This window comes from Kogia breviceps, chromosome 1, assembly GCF_026419965.1.
Source record: "Kogia breviceps isolate mKogBre1 chromosome 1, mKogBre1 haplotype 1, whole genome shotgun sequence".
Taxonomy (NCBI): Eukaryota; Metazoa; Chordata; class Mammalia; order Artiodactyla; family Physeteridae; genus Kogia; species Kogia breviceps.
Window position 1 is genome coordinate 5,271,419 of NC_081310.1, and position 23,385 is coordinate 5,294,803.

Consider the following 23,385-nt stretch of genomic DNA (forward strand, 5'->3'; position numbering starts at 1 on the left):
TGCACAGCTCTTCTTCTCCTTCTTTAGAAATACAGCCTTCAAATAAGATTACTCAAAAGCCATTTCAGCATGGAAATTAATACTCCTCCCTCAATGTAAACAGATGAATTAGATAAATGTGACCCCAAGTTAAATCTTCTCTTCCCTAGCTTACCTGGATGACCAGGATGACACTGAAAGAAAAACCCAGTATGATTGTTTCCTTATTTTTATACCCAACTAGGCTTACCCAAACCCACCACACTGCATATGTATATATGTGTATATATAGACACATATAAACACACACACACATTGGAACAAGTCAGCCATAAAAAAGTATAAGATTTTGCCATGTGCAACAATATGGATGCACTTGGGGGGTACTATTCTGAGTGAAATTTGTCGTACAGAGAAAGACAAATAAAGTATGATATCTCTTATGTGTGGAATCTAAAAAATACAGCAAACTAGTGAATGTAACATAGCAGAAAGAGAATCACTGGTATAGAGAAAAAACAAGTGGTTACCAGCGGGGAGAATGAAAGGGGGGGAGGGACAAGATAGGGGTAGGGGATCGAGAGGTACAAAGTATTATGTATAAAATATATTATGTATAAAATATATAAGCTAAGTATGTGTAAAATATATAAGCTAAGCTATTATGTATAAAATATATAAGCTACAAAATATATAAGCTACAAGGACATATTGTACAACACAGGGAGTATAGCCAATACTTTATGATAACTATAAATAGAGTATAGTTAAAAATTGTGAATCACTATGTTGTACACCTGAAACTACTGTAAATCAATTATACCTCAATCAAAAAATATTTTAAAAACCAACTATGGGAAAAAACTACATTTCTGTTTCAAAGGTCTGACAACCAAGAGACCCTGGAAGAAAAGACCTTTCAGCAGTATTGAAAACTCCCATCTAGCACCAGTAACACAATTTTGGGGTTTTTAAAACAACTCTTCAATAAAAAGAATCAGACGTGTTTGGAAATATAGATGATTACTGGTGTTGGGCATGGGAGGTATATAGTGAGACTGGATCATCGGTGTTGTGCTAAAAAGAAGAGGAATACTCAGGGACCAATGGGGATAAATCAGGAGCAATCAGAACCAGTTTCAAGAGGCACTAGCCAAAATTTGGATCATTTTTTCATCAAAGAATGAGTATAATTGATTGTGATAAATTGAATAAATAAAAATGTAGGAATCCATGCTGATACAAACAATTTTTTTTAAAGGCCAAATGTCTTAAAGCCACCATGGAAGGTTACTATTACATCAAGTCCTTCCTCCAAAAATTGTAAATTAATGGGCAAAAGTAAAGATTTCCGAAAACTTTTTAGGTAAAAGTTGAACGTGAACAGAGTCTATAAATTAACACTCATCTGTACACAGAAGGACAATGAATGAATGCAGAAAAATGATAAGATTTATCATAAAAACCACAATTTTCTAGTCAACAGTGAAATAACTGATTGTAGTCATGTGTTATAAATAGATTCTACAACCATTAGGTGAAGATTTTGGAGAAAGAGTATGTACACAAATGTTAACATTAACAGCAAAGATAACTTGCCAATTGTAACAACTTAATTTAAGGATGAGAAAAGCAGCTATCACCAGTGATTCAGAGTTAGATTAGCTTCAATGGTGACAGCCATGTTTCTCATTCTAAGAAGGCCACTTGATTTGATGCAACATGGAGTAACAAGATATCACCTTAAAATATTTTAGCTCAATTATTTGTATCCCTATTTTCATGTGAAAATTTTCGTGATTTTTAGAAATTCGTAATGATTCTAGTCAACTGATTTAAACGAACTATGCTGTTTGAAATGTATGAACCTAAAGATCACACTTCAGACTCTTGTGGTTGAAAGTTTCCAAAACTCTCCATACCAGCAAAATCATGAAAATGTTATTAGACCTGGAGATCATTATGAAAGAGGTCTCTATAGTTCTCAACACTATATGCAGTATATGTTGTCTTACCTTGTATACATCTTTATTTTAAAATAACATGCTATGGTTCAAAGGTGATATACAATGAAAATTTTACAATAGAGGTAAGTAAAAAGGACTTAAACACCACGTTTTACCCCTATTGTCTCTAAATTCAACTACAGTTATTCTAAATATTCTATTGTACTTCTTGCCAATATTTGTTCTATAAAAATGTATTCAGTGATCAAGGCATAGTGTGTTTATATGTGTATGTGTGTTTACACTTGATGTTGGATTTTTTAAATCACTTATATGTCATGTTATGATAATTATGCAACCAATTTGATTCTAATTCATCTTTTAAAAATATATTATTATTTTTATTGATTTTAGTGTAGTATTTTTAAATAAATTTATTTATTTATTTATTATTTTTGGCTGTGTTGGGTCTTTGTTGCTGTGCCCGGGCTTTCTCTAGTTGTGGCGAGCAGGGGCTGCTCTTCGTTGCAGTGCGCGGGCTTCTCATGGTGGTGGCTTTTCTTGTTGCGGAGCATGGGCTCTAGGCTTATGGGCTTCAGTAGTTGTGGCACGTGGGCTCAGTAGTTGTGGCTCGTGGGCACTAGAGCGCAGGTTCAGTAGTTGTGGCGCACGAGCTTGGTTGCTCCATGGCATGTGGGATCTTCCCGGACCAGGGCTTGAATCCATGTCCTCTGCATTGGCAGGCAGATTCTTAACCACTGCGCCACCAGGGAAGTCCTCTAATTCCTCTTTATGGGAATTATTATGTGTGCTAGACAGGCGTCTTGTAAAAGATCATGTATTTCATTATTTTTTGATATATTTATCTATTGACGGATGAGCAAAAGTAAGAAATAACTACTTACATGTATTACAAATATAGGTATTACATAGTTTGCGTTTAACATGTTCGTGAAGTGATGTTATTTTGAAAATGGAGACAAGTATTTCTTCCCATTTCTTCTGAAACAGAATCTTAGGAAACCTCAGAAGGTATGGAGAAAACTTTAGAAAGTTAGGAAACTGATGGATGAAAGGAGGTACTGAAGTGATTGCATTTAATTTCTTGACGTAGATGTTTTATCAACAGGACACGTAGCATTTTGGTTTGCCAAGTTTTAATGAGGTGCTTTTAAGAATTGATTAGTTGGTCTCCAAGAATATAATTACATCATCCCTATAATGTTTAACATGAAGCTGACTTATGAATAAAGACGAGTTAAACAATACTTGATAAAAAGAAACTGAGAACTGCAATAATAATGAAACATTCTGAATACATGTACATATTTCAGTTTTACAACTGCACTTTAACCACTGTTTCATCCACAAGTAGGATATGTCAGTTTTCCTTCTTGACAGGTTGTTCGAAATGTATACCGTGGTGTGCTTGCACGATATCCATGTTTACACGTGAATTCAACAATGTCATCTGTTTTAGAATAAAGTTTTTTATCATCTCTCCATTTTAATTGTATGTTATGTTTTTTCATCATTTCTTCTGAAATTACACATGCATCTGAAGTTAAAAAAAAATAAACATAAAGCGTTAAGTAGTATACAAATATTTTCCACTGAATTTCAGGCTTTCAAGTAGAATCTCTTGCTCTGGTCCAAAAATTCATTCTCAAAACCTTTTACATACCAACTCATTGAAAATCCAGTATGTAGTTTCTGTCATTTTAAACAGTTACTGTTGTAAGAATGAGGTACTATTTTTAGTGTAATAATTAAATGTTATAATCAAAGATTCATAATGTCAGTTATCATATGAAGAGCTTTCATTAAGGAATCTTTTGTTGCTATTGTTGCTTGAACAGGAAATTTTCAACCTTTATTTCCACACATATTATTATTTGGTAGTCAAGCATGCAACAGAATGTTTGGTAGTTAATCCATGAAAATTCTATTATAAACAGCTAAACATCATAGTCAGTACACAGATTTCCCCAGTATCCACGAGAAGATTAAAATATTTACCTAAGCACTTTGGTGGTTCTGACCACTTTCCATTCTGACATACTATGTGTCTGTTTCCCTGAAGTTCATAGTAGGACTGGCATTGGTACTCAACTTTCGATCCTGGAGGATATACTGGTGCCGGGAATGAGGTAGTGTCTCCGTTGTCTATTGGTGGGGGTGGCCCACATTTTCCTTGAGAATCTAAAAAATATGTTGTTTGATTTATTGAAAGAGAAGAAAAAGAAAAAGAAATCCCACAGTTTAAAATTAAAAGATAAAAATGTAGCCTAATATGTAATAATCAGGCTTTTGATTTCTGATGACAGAAATGATTTATTGAAGAAATTTGGAACACTTAAACGGAAAGGCACATTTTTAAGTCCCTACTTTTACCCCACATGAAAGTACACATAAGACATTAACAAATATGTCTGCTTTGCAGTGTTCTGGTATTAAAGCATGTTTTCTTAGTGAATATATGCTGGACAGATGGATAGCTAAGATAAAAAAATTATCCTTGTATACAACATACAGCAGTGTCTATTGAATCTCTAGTCATATTTATTGATTTTCATTACAAAACGAACATCAGCCCCATCAGCTGCTTTTATAAAAGTCAAAGAATTACAGATTTCAATAGTGAGAGAGGGAATGCTGTCTTCCTTTTCTGGACAAGGTGAGGTAGAAATATTTCTGCTTATTGCATCTGCTCTGTATTCTTTCTGGCTAACTAAAAATCCTGAACATATTATAATAAACCAACTCAGGAGACTGGGAAAGATTTAGAGAAGATATTAATCTGGTTAGAGATGTTGGGATTCAAGGAATTACTCTCCAGAGACTTTTTTGAGTTTTCCTTTTCCCTTCTTTGTATCCTGGATGGACCACTAAGACTGCAACCCAGAAATGATAGCAAGTTCAGAAAGAAAAAAAAAAAAAAAAAAGCAGTCCCAAGAAGCACTTGGTCTCTTTAAGCAAAGTCCCAGGAAAGGATCAGCATAGTAAGACAGAAACAGTTTTTACAATCCTGACTTTCTCTAGAAATACACTATAGAACCTAAGACCAACCCTTCCCCGCCTTGATCAGCAGGGGCCAAGTGAGGAGTCCAGACTTCCACCCACATGGTGAGGGAACAAGACACCTCTCCCCTTTCTCCAGGAGTCAGTGGAGGCCAGGTGGGAACCCTGGACTTGCACCCTGCATGGCAGTAAGAGAGGTCTGATAAATAAAAGATTCCAATAATGTCCTTAATCTCAAAACATAATACCCAAAATGTCCAGAATACAGTTGATCATCATTCATCATACCAAGGATGAGGAAAACCTCAAAAGAGAAAAAAACAATCAAAAGAAGACAACACTGAGATGACATACATATTGAAATTATTGGACAATAGTTGTTAAAAATCCAGTCAAATTGATAGAACTGGAAAATAGAGTAATATAACTTTATAAAAAAACACACTGGATGGGCTCAATAATACATTGCAGATGGCAGAAGGATAAATAAACTTGATGATAGACTAACTCTGAAAATAGACTGAAAAGAAAATGGACAGAGCTTCAGGAACCCATGGGAAAAGAGCCAAAGATTGGAGACCCAGAAAAATGAAAAGAAAGGGGATGAGATGAAAAAAAATGTAAAAATAATTGCTGAAAATTTCTGAAATAGGTCATAAGGCACAAATCTACATAATAAAACATCTGAGTGAATTCCAAACAGGATAAACCCAAATAAATTAATGGGAAGATATACCAAAATCACATTGCTGGAAATTAAAGAAAAAGAAAAAAATCTCAAAAGAGCTAGATAGATATTATGCAATACTTATATGGAAAAAGGATTCAAAAACTGGTAGGATTTTCATCCATGACCATAGAACCAGAAAGAAGAGACATCATTTTTTCAGTGCTGGAAGAAAAGAATTGTCAACCCCAAGTTCTATATTGAGTGAAGTATATTTTATGATTAAAGGGAGAAAGAAAAACTTTCCCAGACAAAGGAAAACTCAGAGAATTTGTCTCTAGCAGACCTATACCTAAAGAATTGCTAAAGCAATTCTTCAAATATAAAGGAAACTAGAAAAGAGACTGAGACTTTAGGAAGGAAGAAAAAACAATGGAATTGATTTTTTAAAATAAGGGTAAATATAATAAGAATATTTTTCCCTAATGATTTTGTTAAATTTTGTGTAAAATTATGTTATTTGATATGTTGCTCAATGTATAGAGAATACTAAAGACATTTATGTTAAAATGTGGGGAGATAAAAAGAATCTAAGTGGAAGTAAGGTTTCCACATTTCACCTGAAGTGGTAAAATGTCAATACAAGTAGGGAGTGATAAGCCATTTATGTGTATCTTAATACTTGGAGCAACCGCTAATAAAAACATGCCAAGACATATACTCCAAAGCAATGAAGATGTATAAAAATTAAGTTATTTATAATGTTCAAAAATCCACAGCGAAGACAAGAAAAGGAAATGGGGATGAGAAACTGAGGAAACACACACAAAACAAATAATAAAATTGCTGACATTGTCCCTATTATGTTAAGAGATATTTTCAATGTAAATAGCCTTAATATATCAGTGGAAAGACTGAAAATGGCAGGGTGGACACATAAACAAGATTCATCTATATGCTGTCTACAAGAAAATCACTCCAAACATGAAAACATGTTCAAGTGGAAGACTGCGAAAAATACATACCAGGAAAAATTAACTTGAAAAACTAGAAGTGGCTAATATATTTCTTGGTTTGGATTCCCTTACTTCCTGAACTCTAAACACTGAAAGGTCTCAGACTTACTTTTTTTATATGTACACTAATTCCCTGAATGAGTTCAGCTAGTAACATACTTTAAATATCATCCATATGCTGAAGATGCCCAAATTTAAGTCACATTCTGTGATCAGGCCCTGGCTGCCTATATTCCATGTCTCAAAGTGGAATTTCTGGGGCTGTCAAATGTACTTATGGTATCATTAACACATTTATTCACCAGGAAGTAACTGAATGTCTTAATATTTAAGATAAGAAATGTTCCAAGATTCCAACTGTTCAAATCTGGTCAACTCTTTCATACATTAAATATGACAGATTACTTATTCAGTCCACAAAAGAACTGGATTTTTTTTTTTTTTTTTTTTTTTTTTTGTGGTACGCGGGCCTCTCACTGCTGTGGCCTCTCCCGTTGCGGAGCACAGGCTCTGGACGCGCAGGCCCAGCGGCCATGGCTCATGGGCCCAGCCGCTCCGCGGCATGTGGGATCTTCCCGGACCGGGGCACGAACCCGCGTCCCCTGCATCGGCAGGCGGACTCCCAACCACTGCGCCACCAGGGAAGCCCAAGAACTGGATTTTAAGCACCTTCATTTTATTTGCATCAAAAAAAATTCCATAAGAACTACTTCATTATACATTTATATCAACATATTTTATCCCTAATATATTCTCTAAAATTGGGGGTGTGGCGGTGAAAGATACTCTACCTTTGCACTGAGGTTCTTTTGTCCAAGTTCCATTTAAACACATCACATCTACCTCCCCAAAAAGCTCATAAGGCTTGATGCATTCGTAATGTACTCTCTCACCATTTTGATATCTAGACCTCTCTCTTCGTATAATCGCATTTTCCACTTTGGGTGGATTCACACAGGAAACATCTAGATAGAAAGAAAAATAGTATCTCTAATATAATGATCATTATGAACAGCAAGCTAACAAGTGGGATGTCACATATATTCCATGGTCATTTAAAATCAAGAGTTAATCTGTAATGAAAGACTGCTAATTTTAATAAATTCACATGTAAGTTTGAGGATAAGGAGATAAAGCAATATTTTTTAGTACAAATTAACCTTCTGTATCTTAAATGTCTCCCCCATCCTTCACTAGGAGGTTGATACACATTTTTTAGGCCATTGAAAATGAAAGCTTTTATGGACATCTCTTTCTGAGTTTAGTAGAATAAGTGTTATAAATTATATAAGAGGGGAGCTGGGAAGATTGTGGAAGAGTAAGACACAGAGATCACCTTCCTACCCACAGATACATCAGAAATACATCTACACGTGGAACAACTCCTACAGAACACCGATTGAATGCTGGCAGAAGACCTCAGACCTCCGAAAAGGGAGGTCCGACAACAATGGTATGAGACTAGGTATCAATTACAGGAAAAGATCTGTAAAAAATAGAAATACGTGGAGGCTAAACAATACACTACTTAATAACGAAGTGATCACTGAAGAAATCAAAGAGGAAATTAAAAAAATACCTAGAAACAAATGACAATGGAGACACGACGACCCAAAACCTATGGGATGCAGCAAGAGCAGTTCTAAGAGGGAAGTTTATAGCAAACAATCCTACCTTAAGAAACAGGAAACACCTCGAATAAACCAGCCAACCTTTCACCTAAGGCAATTAGAGAAAGAAGAACAAAAAACCCTCAAAGTTAGCAGAATGAAAGAAATCATAAAGATCAGATCAGAAATAAATGAAAAAGAAATGAAGAAAATGAGAGCAAAGATCAATTTTTAAAAGCTGGTTCTTTGAGTCAATAAACAAAATTGATAAACCATTAGCCAGACTCATCAAGAAAAAGAGGGAGAGGACTCAAATCAATAAAATTAGAAATGAAAAAGGAGAAGTAACAACTGACACTGTAGAAATACAAAAGATCATGAGGGATTACTATAAGCAACTCTATGCCAATAAAATAGACAACCTGGAAGAAATGGACAAATTCTTAGAAATGCACAACCTGCCAAGACTGAATCAGGAAGAAATAGAAAATATGAACAGACCAGTCACTGAAATTGAAACTGCGATTAAAAATCTTCCAACAAACAAAAGCCCAGGACCAGATGGCTTCACAGGAGAATTCTATCAAACATTTAGAGAAGAGCTAACACCTATCCTTCTCAAACTCTTCCAAAATATAGCAGAGGGAGAAACACTCCCAAACTCATTCTACCAGGCCACCATCACCCTGATACCAAAACCAGACAAAGATGTCACAAAGAAAGAAAACCACAGGCCAATATCACTGATGAACATAAATGCAAAAATCCTCAACAAAATACTAGCAAACAGAATCCAACAGCACATTAAAAGGATCATACACCATGATCAAGTGGGGTTTATTCCAGGAATGCAAGGATTCTTCAATATATGCAAATCAATCAACATGATACTCCATATTAACTAATTGATGGAGAAAAACCATATGATTATCTCAATAGATACAGAGAAAGCTTTTGACAAAATTCAATGTGCATTTATGATAAAAACCCTGCAGAAAGTAGGTATAGAGGGAACTTTCCTCAATATAATAAAGGACATATATGACAAATCCACAGCCAACATCATCCTCAATGGTGAAAAACTGAAACCATTTCTACTAAAATCAGGAACAAGACAAGGTTGCCCACTCTCACCACTCTTATTCAACATAGTTTTGGAAGTTTTAGCCACAGCAATCAGAGAATTAAAGGAAATAAAAAGAATCCAAATTGGAAAAGAAGATGTAACTCTCTCACTGTTGCAGATGACATGATACTATACGTAGAGAATCCTAAAGATGCTACCAGAAAACAACTAGAGCTAATCAATGAATTTGGTAAGGTAGTAGGATGCAAAATTATTCCACAGAAATCACTGGCATTCCTATACACTAAAGATGAAAAATGTGAAAGTGAAATTAAGAAAGCACTCCCATTTACCATTGCAACAAAAAGAATAAAATATTTAGGAATAAACCTACCTAAGGAGACAAAAGACCTGTATGCAGAAAATTTTAAGACACTGATGAAAGAAATTAAAGATGATACCAATAGACAGAGAGATATACCGTGTTCTTGGATTGGAAGAATCAACATTGTGAAAATGACTCTACTACCTAAAGCAATCTACAGATTCAATGCAATCCCTATCAAACTACCACTGGCATTTTTCACAGAACTGGAACAAAAAGTTACACAATTTGTATGGAAACACAAAAGACCCCGAATAGCTAAAGCAATCTTGAGGACCAAAACGTCCTCAGGCTTTTTCAGGCTCCTGATTCCTGGAGGAATCAGGCTCCCTGAATTCAAACTATACTGCAAAGCTACAGTAATCAAGACAGTATGCTACTGGCACAAAAACAGAAATATAGATCAATGCAACAGGATAGAAAGCCCAGAGATAAATGCATGGACATATGGTCACCTTATCTTTGATAAAGGATGCAGGAATGTACAGTGGAGAAAGGACAGCCTCTTCAATAAGTGGTGCTGGGAAAACTGGACAGCTATGTGTAAAAGTATGAGATTAGAACACTCCCTAACACCATACACAAAAAATAAACTCAAAATGGATTAAACACCTAAATGTAAGGCCAGAAACTATCAAACTCTTAGAAGAAAACATACGCAGAACACTCTATGACATAAATCACAGCAAGATCCTTTCTGACCCACCTCCTAGAGAAATGGAAATAAAAGCAAAAATAAACAAGTGGGACCTAGTGAAACTTAAAAGCTTTTGCACAACAAAGGAAACCATAAACAAGACCAAAAGACAACCCTGAGAATGGGAGAAGATATTTGCAAATGAAGCAACTGACAAAAGATTAACGTCCAAAATTTACAAGCAGTTGATGCAACTCAGTAACAAAAATACAAACAACCCAATCCAAAAATGGGCAGAAGATATAAATAGACGTTTCTCCAAAGAAGATATACAGATTGCCAACAAACACATGAAAGAATGCTCAACATCATTAATCATTAGAGAAATGCAAATCAAAACTACAATGAGATATCATCTCACACCGGTCAGAATGGCCATCATCAAAAAATCTACAAACAATAAATGCTGGAGAGGGTGTGGAGAAAAGGGAACCCTCTTGCACTGTTGGTGGAAATGTAAATTGATACAGCCACTATGGAGAACAGTATGGAGGTTCCTTAAAAAACTACAAATAGAACTACCATATGACCCAGCAATCCCACTACTGGGTATATACCCTGAGAAAACCATAATTCAACAAGAGTCATGTAGCACAATGTTCACTGCAGCTCTGTTTACAATATTCAGGAGATGGAAGCAACCTTAGTGTCCATCATCGGATGAATGGATAAAGAAGATGTGGCACATATATACAATGGAATATTACTCAGCCATAAAAAGAAATGAAATTGAGTTATTTGTAGTGAGGTGGATGGACCTAGAGTCTGTCATACAGAGTGAAGTAAGTCAGAAAGAGAAAAACAAATACCGTATGCTAACACAAATATATGGAATCTAAAAAACAAAAGAAAAAAAAACTGCTCATGAAGAACCTAGGGGCAAAATGGGAATAAAGACACAGACCTACTAGAGATTGGACTTGAGGATACAGGGAGGGGGAAGGGTAAACTGGGACAAAGTGAGAGAGTGGCACGGACATATATACACTACCAAATGTAAAATAGATAGTGGAAAGCAGTCGCATAGCACAGGGAGGTCAGCTCGGTGCTTTGTGACCACCTAGAGGGGTGGGATAGGGAGGGTGGGAGGGAGGGAGATGCAAGAGGGAAGAGATATGGGAACATATGTCTATGTATAACTGATCCACTTTGTTGTAAAGTAGAAACTAACACTCCATTGTAAAGCAATTATACTCCAATAAAGATGTTAAAAAAATTATATAGATTCAAAATGAATATATAAACCATAAGAAAATCATAATAAAAGATCAGTTGACATCATGATTTGGTTTATAGTCATCCTGTTTGTGAACTGTAACTTTAGGCCCTTAGAAAAATAAACACATTAGTTACTTATTTAAAGACTTGATCAAGAGTTAGCACACTTTGAAGAATACCGTAGTTGAAAGAAGAAGATAATTAATTAAAAGATCCAAAGAAAGATGTAGAAAAATAACAGAAAAATAAATGTATGTATTTATTACAGTGCTCTTTAACAATATATTTTTGCAAATGCTTCAGTTTACAACAACGAGTGCTGTGTAATTCACCAGTGAGACGCAGGTGGATGTAAAGTACAACATACGCTGTAGCTGCGGTTCCTACACTGAAATGTGCCTAGAATTCCTAGGGAATCTTTAAAACAGTTTCAGGGTTCCATCCCCAGAGTATTTTTTTTGTGTGTGTGTGATATGCGGGCCTCTCACTGTTGTGGCCTCTCCCTCTGTGGAGCACAGGCTCTGGACGCGCAGGCTCAGCGGCCATGGCTCACGGGCCCAGCTGCTCCACGGCATGCGGGATCTTCCCGGACCGGGGCACGAACCCGTGTCCCCCGCATCGGCAGGCGGACTCCCAACCACTGCGCCACCAGGGAAGCCCCATCCCCAGAGTTTTTGATACAACAGGTGTGAGTGAGCCTGTGAATCTGTGCTTGCATGTCTAATAATCTTCAAGAATATGATAAGACTGCTGGGCCAGGGGCTGTGCTTTGAGAATTATTGGGCTACAAGATTGAGCACTGAATACACAATTCCATCCCTTTTTATGTTCAGGCATAAACCTGCTTTTTCTTGGCTTGAAAATAATCTGTGTCCATTTTATGATGGTAGAGGCACGTTTCTGTATTATGTTACTTAAGATACTTTAATAAACAAAGTTTTAAATTTTACCAAAGTACCTCTGCATGCTGGCCTTCCTATCCATTTGCTCTTAATACACTGTATAGTATTGGCTCCATCCAATTGATAATATGGTACACATTTAAAAGCCACCTGTTCTCCTGACCTATACGATTTCTTCTTCCGGCCTACGAGTACAGCATCATTAAATCTGGGTACGTTAACACAATCTGTGTCTGAAAAAAAAAAAAGTATTTGTTTAGTACATCTTTAAAAATAATAGTGGCCAATAATTATATTCTAGAAAAATAGATATGTACATATCAAACCAATGAATATTGTACAATATTTCTCTTACAACTTAAAACAAATGTTAGAAGTCTTGACTTAGTTACATTGAATGTGTCTATATTTACCAAAACTATAACATGGGAATGGTGATATTCAAAGAGATAGGGATGCCTTTGATGCTTGAGACCATACTTCTCACATTTAAATTATTTTTCCCCATCCCAGGTCACCTACATTATGGATGTGTTTCTTTTTTTTGCTTCTGTCAAAATCTGTTCCCTTGAATTATGTCAAATATCTTAGAAAATTGTATATTATAAAGAAATAATTGATAAATTAACAGTAAATTGAGTGCTGATAAGACTGATGAGCAGGGGCCACCTGTGTTACAGGAACAGAGACCAGAAGTCTGAGAATGTGTATCAGAGGATGTCCAAAGTGTACACAAGATGATGTGATAGTGAGATAATTTCATTCATGAATCAAACTTTTATTATTACTAGGGTTATTAATTCTCTACCAGAATCCAGAACTTTCCAAAGACACATTGTTTAATTCTAGAATTACAGCTTAGTTTCATGCTTGTGCCATTTATGTCCTGAATTAAAGATATTTATCAGCCTTAGAATAAAATGAAATATAATATACTTATGCATTCTGGTGGAAGGGACCATTTTCCTGCTAAACATCTTATAGATGCAGGTCCATTGATCCCAAAACCGTCATCACAGTTGTATGTAACTTCTTCTCCATCTTGGTAACTGCCTTTCTGATTAGATACAACACCATTCTGAATCACAGGTGGAAGTCCACAAGGAAGTCCTAGGAATAAATGAAAGAACGATTTCATGTTTCACTAATTTTGAAATTTAATTTGATGTACCGTTTGCCATATTTGGTAGTTTTACTTGAAAATAATAAATGATTTTACAGGAACTTCCAACACATTGTGGAGAAATGCACAAATGCACCCAAAAATCACTGTTCTGGTGTGTTTCCAGCTGTCTACTTGAACAAGAACTTGAAACTAAAAATACCAATATATTTATGAATGAGACTATCAGTGCATCTCTACCAATTATGATTAATAAAAGAAAACACACTGAGACTTCATCATCTTAAGAAAAGTACTATATATTGTAAGACATTAAAAGGGACATTGTAGGAAGAACATGAGTTTTTTTTGAAAAAAGTTGGTGGCAACGCATACACTGCACCTTATATGAATAAGTAGGAATATAAATAGGTTTAACTATGTGAATAGGTAGGCTTACTTTTTTTTACACATACAGTGTTAATACAAAAGGAAGTGCCAGATTTAAAAGTGATTCTATACTGAACCAATGAAATTAACAGAAAATGAATATACAAAAATCGATTAAATGTATAAAAATATTAATTGTATATTAATACATAAATGACCTATAAATATATAAATAATTGATATATTTAGGAATCTAAAGGATTCTGTTCCATGACTTTGATGATAATTGATTAGTAAAGAATGGTACTGAAAATAGAATTTTGGTTTGCATACTGTCCTCACCTACACAATGAGGTGGAGAACCCCACTTTCCCATGTGGCATGTTATCACATTTTCTTCAGATATCGTGAAACCATCTTCACAGGTATAACTTAAATTGGTGCCATGCGCATAAAGCTTGGGTTCAAATGTTTCTCTCCTTTCTTCTGCAGAGCTAGATGATATAATCGTTCCATGGTCTATTTGAGGTGGTTGAGAACACGGAAGTTTTTCTACATGAAGAACAGAGACCAAAGGGTAAAGTATAAGTATAATGTTTAAATTAAAAATACATTAAAATAAGAATAATTTGAACAAGTTAAAGAATTTTAAAGCTGAAAAATATTTGAAACTTGCAAGGTATTTGTCTCCATAAACACTATGTTACTATCCACTTGTTCAGTATGCCCCTTCATCCTTTTTTAAAATTTATCTTTATTGAAATGTATTTGATGTATAATAGTATGTTAGGGAGAGGAGTCAACATGGTCGACTAGGAGCACGTGGAATTCATGTCTCCGCACTATTAGGGCACCTATCAGACACCAGTGGGGGACCATGGACACCTAAGGGGACAGGAGGAACCCCTAGCAACCAGGTAGGACGTGGGTCATGGGGGGCGTGAGGGGGGAGGAGAAGTGGAGGTGGGATGGGACTGGTGTCCCTGAGGGGTGGCTGGGGGAAGGGAAGGGATCCCTTGCCCAAAGGGGGAAATTAGGGAACCGTTGGGAGGGCAGAGGATCAAAAGGGACCGTGGCCAGGTTTCCCCTGCCCTCTCGGGCTTCCAGGAGGCTACTGAGATCCCGAGCCTGATCCTCTGCCCACATAGGCCCCCTCCAGCTGCAGAGGTCCTGAGCAAGTGGGAGGGTGGGAAGGGGGGAGCAAAAGTAAAGCCTGGACCTCTGGGACTGGCACCTTTGAGGGGCGGCTGTGGGAGAGGAGGAGTTCCTACACCCAGCAAAACCCACCAACCGTCAGGGGTCCAGCAGGAATGAGGGAGACCCTAGGGGAGACGTGGCAGAACACAGAGGAATGGAAGGGAATGCAGCCAGCACGTTCCCTGTCCACTTAGGCACTGAGGAGCCTGTTGGGCTCCCAGGCCTAATCCACTGTCCTTGGAGCCTCCCTCCTGCAGCTCAGAGTCCAAGCCCCACCTCTATACCCCATCCAGGGCCCTACATCTATAATTGGAGACCCCCTCCAACCACACTGGGCCTAAATCCCACCCACACACCCTCAACCAGGGCCTTACCTCCAAACTCTGGAACACCACACTCCATAGGCAGTCCTTTAGACTTGCTGTCTCTCTGCTTCCACTTGAATGATGCCCTGCCTACGTCCCACCTCCAAGGCCTTTTCTGGCTGCCTGGGTCCTGGGCCTAGGCTCCACCTCACGTTCAAACGTTAGCCTCCCTGCCTAGGTCCCACTCCACCTTAAACCCCGCCCCTGCTTAAGTTCCATCTCTGCCTAAACACCTACCCCCCATAGCCAAGTTTTTTTCTTTTTCTTTTTTCTTCCTTTCTTGTTGTTTCATTTTTCCTCTTTTAGATTGGGGTTCTGTTTTACCCTGTTGTTGATTCATTTATATTATTATTTTTTCTAATAAATCTTTTATTTTTCTAATTTTATTTTATTCTTTATACTTTGTTATTATTCTGCTCCTTTTGGCTTGTTCCCCGCCCCGCCCTTTCTTTTTCTGTTGTGGTTTTGTTTTACTTTATTGCAATTGTTTGAATTTTATTTTTCCTAATATAGTTTTTATCTATCTAATTTTATTTTGTTTTTTAGTCTTTGTTATTGTACAGCTCCTTTCTTTTATCTTTTATTATTGTTACTATTATTATTATTTTTTTGCCTTACCACGTGGCTTGCAGGATCTTGGTTCCCAGGCCAGACGTCAGGCCCAAGCTCCTGTGGTGGGAGCTCCAAGTCCAAAACACTGGATAACCTCAGATGCCAGGTAATATTAATCAGAATGAGGCCTCCCAGAGGTCCTCTTCTTGGCACCAAGATCTGGCTCTATCCAACTGCCTGCAAACTCCAGTGCTGTATGCCTCAGGCCAAATAGCCAGTAAGAAGGAAGACAGTCCCACCCATTAAAAAAAAAAAAGAAAGAAACAACGAAAAGTTATGTTAAAGATGAAGGAGAAAGGTAGAAATCTACAAGACTAAATAAATGAAGATGAAAGAGGCAACCTACCTAAAAAGAATCAGAGTAATGATAGTAAAGATGATCCAAAATCTAGGACACAGAATGGAGAAAATACAAGAAACATTTAACAAGGATCTAGGAGAACTAAAGAGCAAACAAACAGTGATGAACAACACAATAACTGAAACAAAAATATTCTAGAAGGAAGCAATAGTGGAATAACTGAAGCAGAAGAACAGATAAGTGACCTGGAAGATAAAATGGTAGAAATAACTGCAGCATAGCAGAATAAAGACAAAAGAATGAAAAAATTTCAGACAGTCTCAGAGATCTCTGGGGCTACATTAAACACACCAATATTCGAATTATAGGGGTCCCAGAAGAAGAAGAGAAAAAGAAAGTGTCTGAAAAAAATATTTGAAGAGACTATAGTCAAAAACTTCCCTAACATGGAAAAGGGAATAGTCAATCAAGTCCAGGAAGCACAGAGAATCCCATACAGGATAAACCCAAAGAGAAACACACTGAGATTAATATGTGATTGACACACATATTAATCTAACTGTCAAAAATTAAATACGAAGAAAAAATATTCAAAACAGCAAGGGAAAAACAACAAATAACATACAAGGGAATCCCCATAAGGTTAACCGCTGATCCTTCAGCAGAAACTCTGCAAGCCAGAAGGGAGTGGCAGGACATATTTAAAATGATGAAAGGGAAAAACTTACAACCAAGATTACTCTACCCAGCAAGGATCTCATTCAGATTCAATGGAGAAATCAAAAGCTTTATAGACAAGCAAATGCTAAGAGAATTCAGCACCACAAAAGCAGCTTTACAACAAATGATAAAGGAATTTCTCTAAGCCTGCTTAGACAGGCTTAGAGACACAAGAGAAGAAAAAGACCCACAGAAACAAAGCCAAATCAATTAAGAAAATGGTAATAGGGGCATACATATCATTAATCACCTTGAATGTTAATGGATTAAATGCTCCAACCAAAAAACATAGACTGGCTGAATGGATACAAAAACAAGACCTGTATATATGCTATCCACAAGAAACCCACATCAGACCTAGAGACACATACAGACTGAAAGTGAGGGTATGGAAAAAGATATTCCATGCAAATAGAAATCAAAAGAAAGCTGGAGTAGCAATATTAATATCAGATAAAATAGACTTTAAAATAAAGACAGTTACAAGAGATAAGGAAGGAAACTACATAATGATCAAGGGATCAATCCAAGCAGAAAACATAACAATTATAAATATTTATGCACCCAACATAGGAGCATCTCAATACATAAGGCAAATGCTAACAGTCATAAAAGGAGAAATTGACAATAACACAATAATAGTGGGGAACTTAACAACCCACTTACACAAATGGACAGATCATCCAGACAGAAAATAAAAAAGGAAACACAAGCTTTAAATGACACAATAGACCAGGCAGACTTAATTGATATTTTTAGTACATTACACCTGAAAGCAGAAGAATACACTTTCTTCTCAAGTGCACATGGAACATTCTCCAGAATAGATCACATCTTGGGTCACAAATCAAGCCTTGGAAAATTTAAGAAAATTGAAATCGTATCAAGCATCTTTTATGACCACAATGCTATGAGATTAGAAATCAATTACAGGAAAAAAAAAACCAGTAAAAAACACAAATACATGGAGGATAAACAATGCACTGCTAAATAATCAAGAGATCACTGAAGAAATCAAAGAGGACATCAAAAAATACCTAGAAACGAATCAAAATGGAAACACGAGGATCCAAAACCTATGGGACTCAGCAAAAGCAGTTCTAAGAGAGAAGGTCATAGTAATTCAAGCTCACCTCGAGAAACAAGAAAAATCTCAAATGAACAATCTAACCTTACACCTAAAGCAACTAGAAAAAGAACAAAGAAAACCCAGTTAGTGGAAGGAAAGAAATCATAAAGATCAGAGCAGAAATAAATGAAATAGAAACAAAGAAAACAATGGCAAAGATGAATAAAACTAAAAGCTGGTTCTTTTAAAAGATAAACAAAATTGATAAACCATTAGCCAGACTGATCATGAAAACAAGGGAGAGGACTCAAATCAATAAAATTTGAAATGCAAAAGGAGAAGTTACAACAGACACTGCAGAAATACAAAGTACCCTAAGAGACTACTGCAAGCAACTCTATGTCAATAAAATGGACAACCTGGAAGAAATGGACAAAGTCTTGGAAAAGTAAAACCTTCCAAGACTGAACCAGAAAAAATTAGAAAATATAAACACAACAATCACAGGTAATGAAATTGAAACTGTAATTGATAATTTCCAACAAAAGTCCAGGACCAGACGGTTTCACAGGCAAATTCTATCAAACATTTGGAGGAGAGTTAACACCTATCATTCTCAAACTCTTCCAAAAAATTGTAGAGGGAGGAAAAATCCCAAACTCGTTCTACAAGGCCAGCAGCATCCTGATACCAAAACCAGACAAAGATATCACAGAAAAAGAAAATTATAGACCAATATCACTGATGAACATAGATGCAAAAATCCTCAACAAAATACTAGCAAACAGAATCCAACAGCACATTAAAAGGATCATACACGATGATCAACTGGGATTTATCCCAGGGATGCAAATATTCTTCAATATATGCAAAACAATCAATGTGATACACTATATTAACAAACTAAAGAATAAAAACCATATGATCATCTCAATAGATGCACACAGAGTTTTGACAAAATTCAACACCGATTTATGATAAAAACTGTACAGAGAGTGGACGTAGAGGGAACCTACCTCAACATAGTGAAGGCCATGTAAGACAAACCTACAGCAAACATCATTCTCAGTGGTGAAAAACTGAAAGCATTTCCTCTAAGATCAGGAACAAGACAAGGATGTCCACTCTTGCCACTATTAATCAATGTAGTATTGGAAGTCCTAGCCACAGCAATCAGAGAAGAAAAAGAGATAAAAGGAATACAAATTGGAAAAGAAGTAAAACTGTCACTGTTTGCAGATGACATGATACTATACATAGAAAATCCTAAAGATGCCACCAGAAATCTACTAGAACTAATCAATGAATTTGGTAAGTTTTCAGTATACAAAACTAATGCACAGAAATCTCTGACCTTCTTATACACTATCAAGGGAGGATCAGCAAGTGAAAGTAAGGAAACAATCCCATTTACCATTGCAACAAAAAGAATAATACGTCTAGGAATAAACCTACCTAAGGAGGCAAAAGTTTTCTGTATTCAGAAAACTGTAAAACACTGATGAAATAAATCAAAAATAACATAAACAGATGGAAAGATATACCATGACCCTGGATTGGAAGAATCAATATTGTGAGAATGACTATATTACTCAAAGCAATTTGCAGGTTCAGTGCAATCCCTATCAAATTACCAATGGCATTTTTCACAGAACTAAAGAAAGAAATTTTACAATTTGTATGGAAACACAAAAGACTCCGAGTGGCCAAAGCAGTCTTAGGAAAGAGAAACGGAGCTGGAGAAATCAGGCTTCCTGACTTCAGACTATACTACAAAGCTACAGTTATCAAGATGGTATGGTAGTGGCACAAAAACATAAATATAGATTAATGGAACAGGACAGAAAGTCCAGAGATAAACCCATGCACATATGGTCACCTTATCTTTGACAAAGGAGACAGGAATAAAAAATGGAGAAAAGACGGCCTCTTCATTAAATGGTGCTGGGGAAAAAACTTCTAGAAGTTTTATGCATTCAAGAGTTACAACTAAGTTTTTAATTCATTTTCATTTTATTTCTGTATATTGTATATAGATTAATTGACCATATAAATATGGGTATATTACTGGGCTCTCTAATCTGTTCCATAGATCTATGTGTCTGTTTTTGTGCCAATGCCATTCTATTTTGATTACTCTAGCTTTGTAGTATAGTCTGAAGTCAGGGAGCCTTATTCCTCCAGCTCCATTTTTCTTTCTCAAGATTGCTCTGGCTATTTGTGGTCTTTTGTGTTTCCTTACAAATTTAAAAGAAATTTTTTCTAATTCTGTGAAAAATGCCATTGGTAATTTAATAGGGATTGCATTGAATCTGTAGATTGCTTTCTGTAGCATGGTCATTTTAACAATATAAATTCTTCCAATTTGTGAACATGATATCTTTCCATTTGTTTTGTCATCATCAATTTATTTCATCACTTTCTTATGGTTTTCAGAGTACAAATCTTTTACCTCCTTGGTTAGATTTATTCCTAGCTATTTTATTCATTTTGATGCAATTGTAAATGGGATTGTTTCTTGATTTCTCCCTCTAAAACTTTGTTGTTCGGGCATAGAAATGCAACATATTTCTGTATATTAATTTTATATCCTGCAACTTTAATGAATTCATTCTAATAGTTCTAACAGTTTTTGGTGGTGTTTTTCTATGTATAGTATCATGTTATCTACAGATAGTGATAGTTTTACTTCTTCCTTTCCGATTTGAATTCCTTTTATTTCTTTTCTTGTTTGATTGCTGTGTCTAGGACTTCCAATACTATGTTGAGTAAAAGTGGAGAGAGTGGGCATCCTTGTCTTGTTCCTGGTTTAGAGGAAATGCTTTCAGCTTTTCACCATTGAGTATGACATTGGCTGGACGTTTGTCATATATGGTCTTTATTATGTTTAAGTATGTTTCCCCTCTACCCACTTCACTGAGAGATATAACATAAATAGATATTAAATTTTGTCAAGAGCTTTTTCTGCATCTATTGAGATAATCATATCATTTGTATTCTTCAATTTGTTGATGTATATCACATTGACTTGCAGATATTGAAACATACTTGAATCCCTCTGAAAAGTCCCACTTGATCATGGTGTATGATCCTTTTAACATATTGTTGAATTTGGTTGGCTAATATTTGATTGAAGATTTTTACACCTAAGTTCATCAGTGATATTGGCCTGTAATTTTCTTTTATTACACTGTCTTTGTTTTTGGCCTCAGGGTGATGCTGAACTTGCAGAAGAAGTTCAGAAGTGTTCTTCCTCTTCAAATTTTTTAGAATATTTTGAGAAGAATAGGTGTTAACTCTTTTGTAAATGGCAGAATTCACCTGTGAATCTGTCTGGTCCTGGATTTTTGTTTCTTGGGTTTTAAAATTACTGATTCAATTTTAATATTGGTAGTCTGTTCATATTTTCTATATTTCTCCTGATTTATATTTGAGAAATTGTGCATTACATGGAATTCATCAATTTCTTCTTGGTCGTGCATTTTATTGGTGTGTAATTGTTCATAGTAATCTCTTATGGTTCTTTATATTTCTGTGGTATCAGTTGTAGCTTCTCCACTTTCATTTCTGATTTTATTGGTGCTGTCATGGGTTGGTAAGCTTCTGGTGCTAATAAGCTATAGGGAGAACTCCAAAGTGGCACTTGTCTCTTATAATGGCTGGCACCAGCATCCATGTCCCCAGTTGCCTCCTGCCTCTCTGGGAGGTTCACAAAGATCAGCAAGTCAGTCTAACCCAGACTTCTTTCTAATTACTGCCTCTGCACTGGGACATGGAGCAAGTGAGAATTTTTGTGTGCCTTTTAAGAACAGAATCTCTGTTTCCTACAGCCCTCTGTCCTTCCTGTACACAAGCTACACTAGACTTCTAAGTCAGACATGTTGGGGGCTTATCTTCCAAGGCTGTGACTCCCAGGCTGGACAGCCCAACTGCCCCTTCATTCTTGTCCTTTTGATCATTAGGAATAAAATATGCATAAACATAAATTTTACCTGGTATTTACATAGTAGGCCAAAGATTTTGTCTGTATTTACTTCACACTAGAAGTGAAAGAATGTTCATTAATTTATATACTTAATTGTGATTTACCGTTTCAAGATAAAGTGGAACAGAGAGACCTTGACCTTGCTGATCCACACAAAGCTTAGAGGAGTATTAATCTGATTTAAAAGAATGTTATAAAGCAAGTTATGCACTACTGACCAATACAGCGTGGGATTGACTGCCATCTCCCATCCTTGCACACAATTTCTTCTGCATCTTGAATTAGATAATTTTCTTGACAGAGAATAGATATTTTTTCTCCATCCTGATATGTCACTGTAGTTGTCATATCTCGAGTATTGGGAATCTGAGGTGGGGGTGGGCATGATTGTATTTGTGCTTCTGAAAATATTAAAATTAGATTTCTTGATTAAAAACCATAAGTTAAAAATATTAAAGGAATAATTTTCAATAAATAGAAAGCTCTAATAATATATCATAAATGATTAAACAATATTAGAGTCAATTATAGTGTTAAGCTTGTTTAGCACTTTAATATATCACACTTGGTTCACAGTGTCATGGTCTTCCTTGCAGATTCTTCCTTCTGTTCTTTCTGTGGTCAATCTTGCATAATTTACATAAAATCGATTTTAATTACTTCTAACCTTTAGGATGTTCTAAGTGAATTGCTCACTCAATTACAGGCACTAAGTAAAAACTGATATCAGGGTATATTTTTTACAGATATTGGTGATCAGATGTATAGGAATTGGCTTAAAACCCTCACAAGATTTTCTCCCAGTGGAAGCAGATTAGCCAGAGGAAAAATTACACTTAGTTAATGGTCGATTAAATTGATGCAGTCTTAGCCAAGGTAAGAATTAGATATGTCCACTGGGATTTCTAGTATACTGTTTACAGTTCAGAACTCTCTGGAGGTACAATTTACTAGCTTTCCTGTGCTGTTAAGAGATATATAGATTAATGAAATACACCTGGTTTAATGGATTAGACAACCTGGCTTTAGTTACGTGACCAGCAGGGTAATAAAGACCCCTGTGTAAGCTGTGTCTGAGTCCCATAAAATTCAGATACCTCAGATATATATTGGCAGTTCATAATTTGAATACAAAGC

At 36.0% G+C, this 23,385-nt stretch overlaps 1 protein-coding gene across 2 annotated transcripts in view; it reads right to left on the reverse strand.

The window, feature by feature from the left end:
• Nucleotides 1-3,069: 3,069 nt before the first annotated feature.
• The window catches only part of CFH (complement factor H), a 127,970-nt gene continuing 107,654 nt past the window's right edge, over nucleotides 3,070-23,385 (reverse strand). For both annotated transcript variants that reach the window (XM_067027499.1, XM_059048383.2), the window contains 7 exons: nucleotides 22,467-22,649; nucleotides 14,342-14,551; nucleotides 13,444-13,617; nucleotides 12,564-12,740; nucleotides 7,421-7,594; nucleotides 3,945-4,127; nucleotides 3,070-3,483 (listed from right to left, as the gene is read on the reverse strand). In XM_067027499.1, the coding sequence (XP_066883600.1) occupies nucleotides 3,287-3,483; nucleotides 3,945-4,127; nucleotides 7,421-7,594; nucleotides 12,564-12,740; nucleotides 13,444-13,617; nucleotides 14,342-14,551; nucleotides 22,467-22,649 (1,298 nt within the window). In that variant the 3' untranslated portion in view covers nucleotides 3,070-3,286. The remainder of the gene's footprint in view (nucleotides 3,484-3,944; nucleotides 4,128-7,420; nucleotides 7,595-12,563; nucleotides 12,741-13,443; nucleotides 13,618-14,341; nucleotides 14,552-22,466; nucleotides 22,650-23,385) is intronic.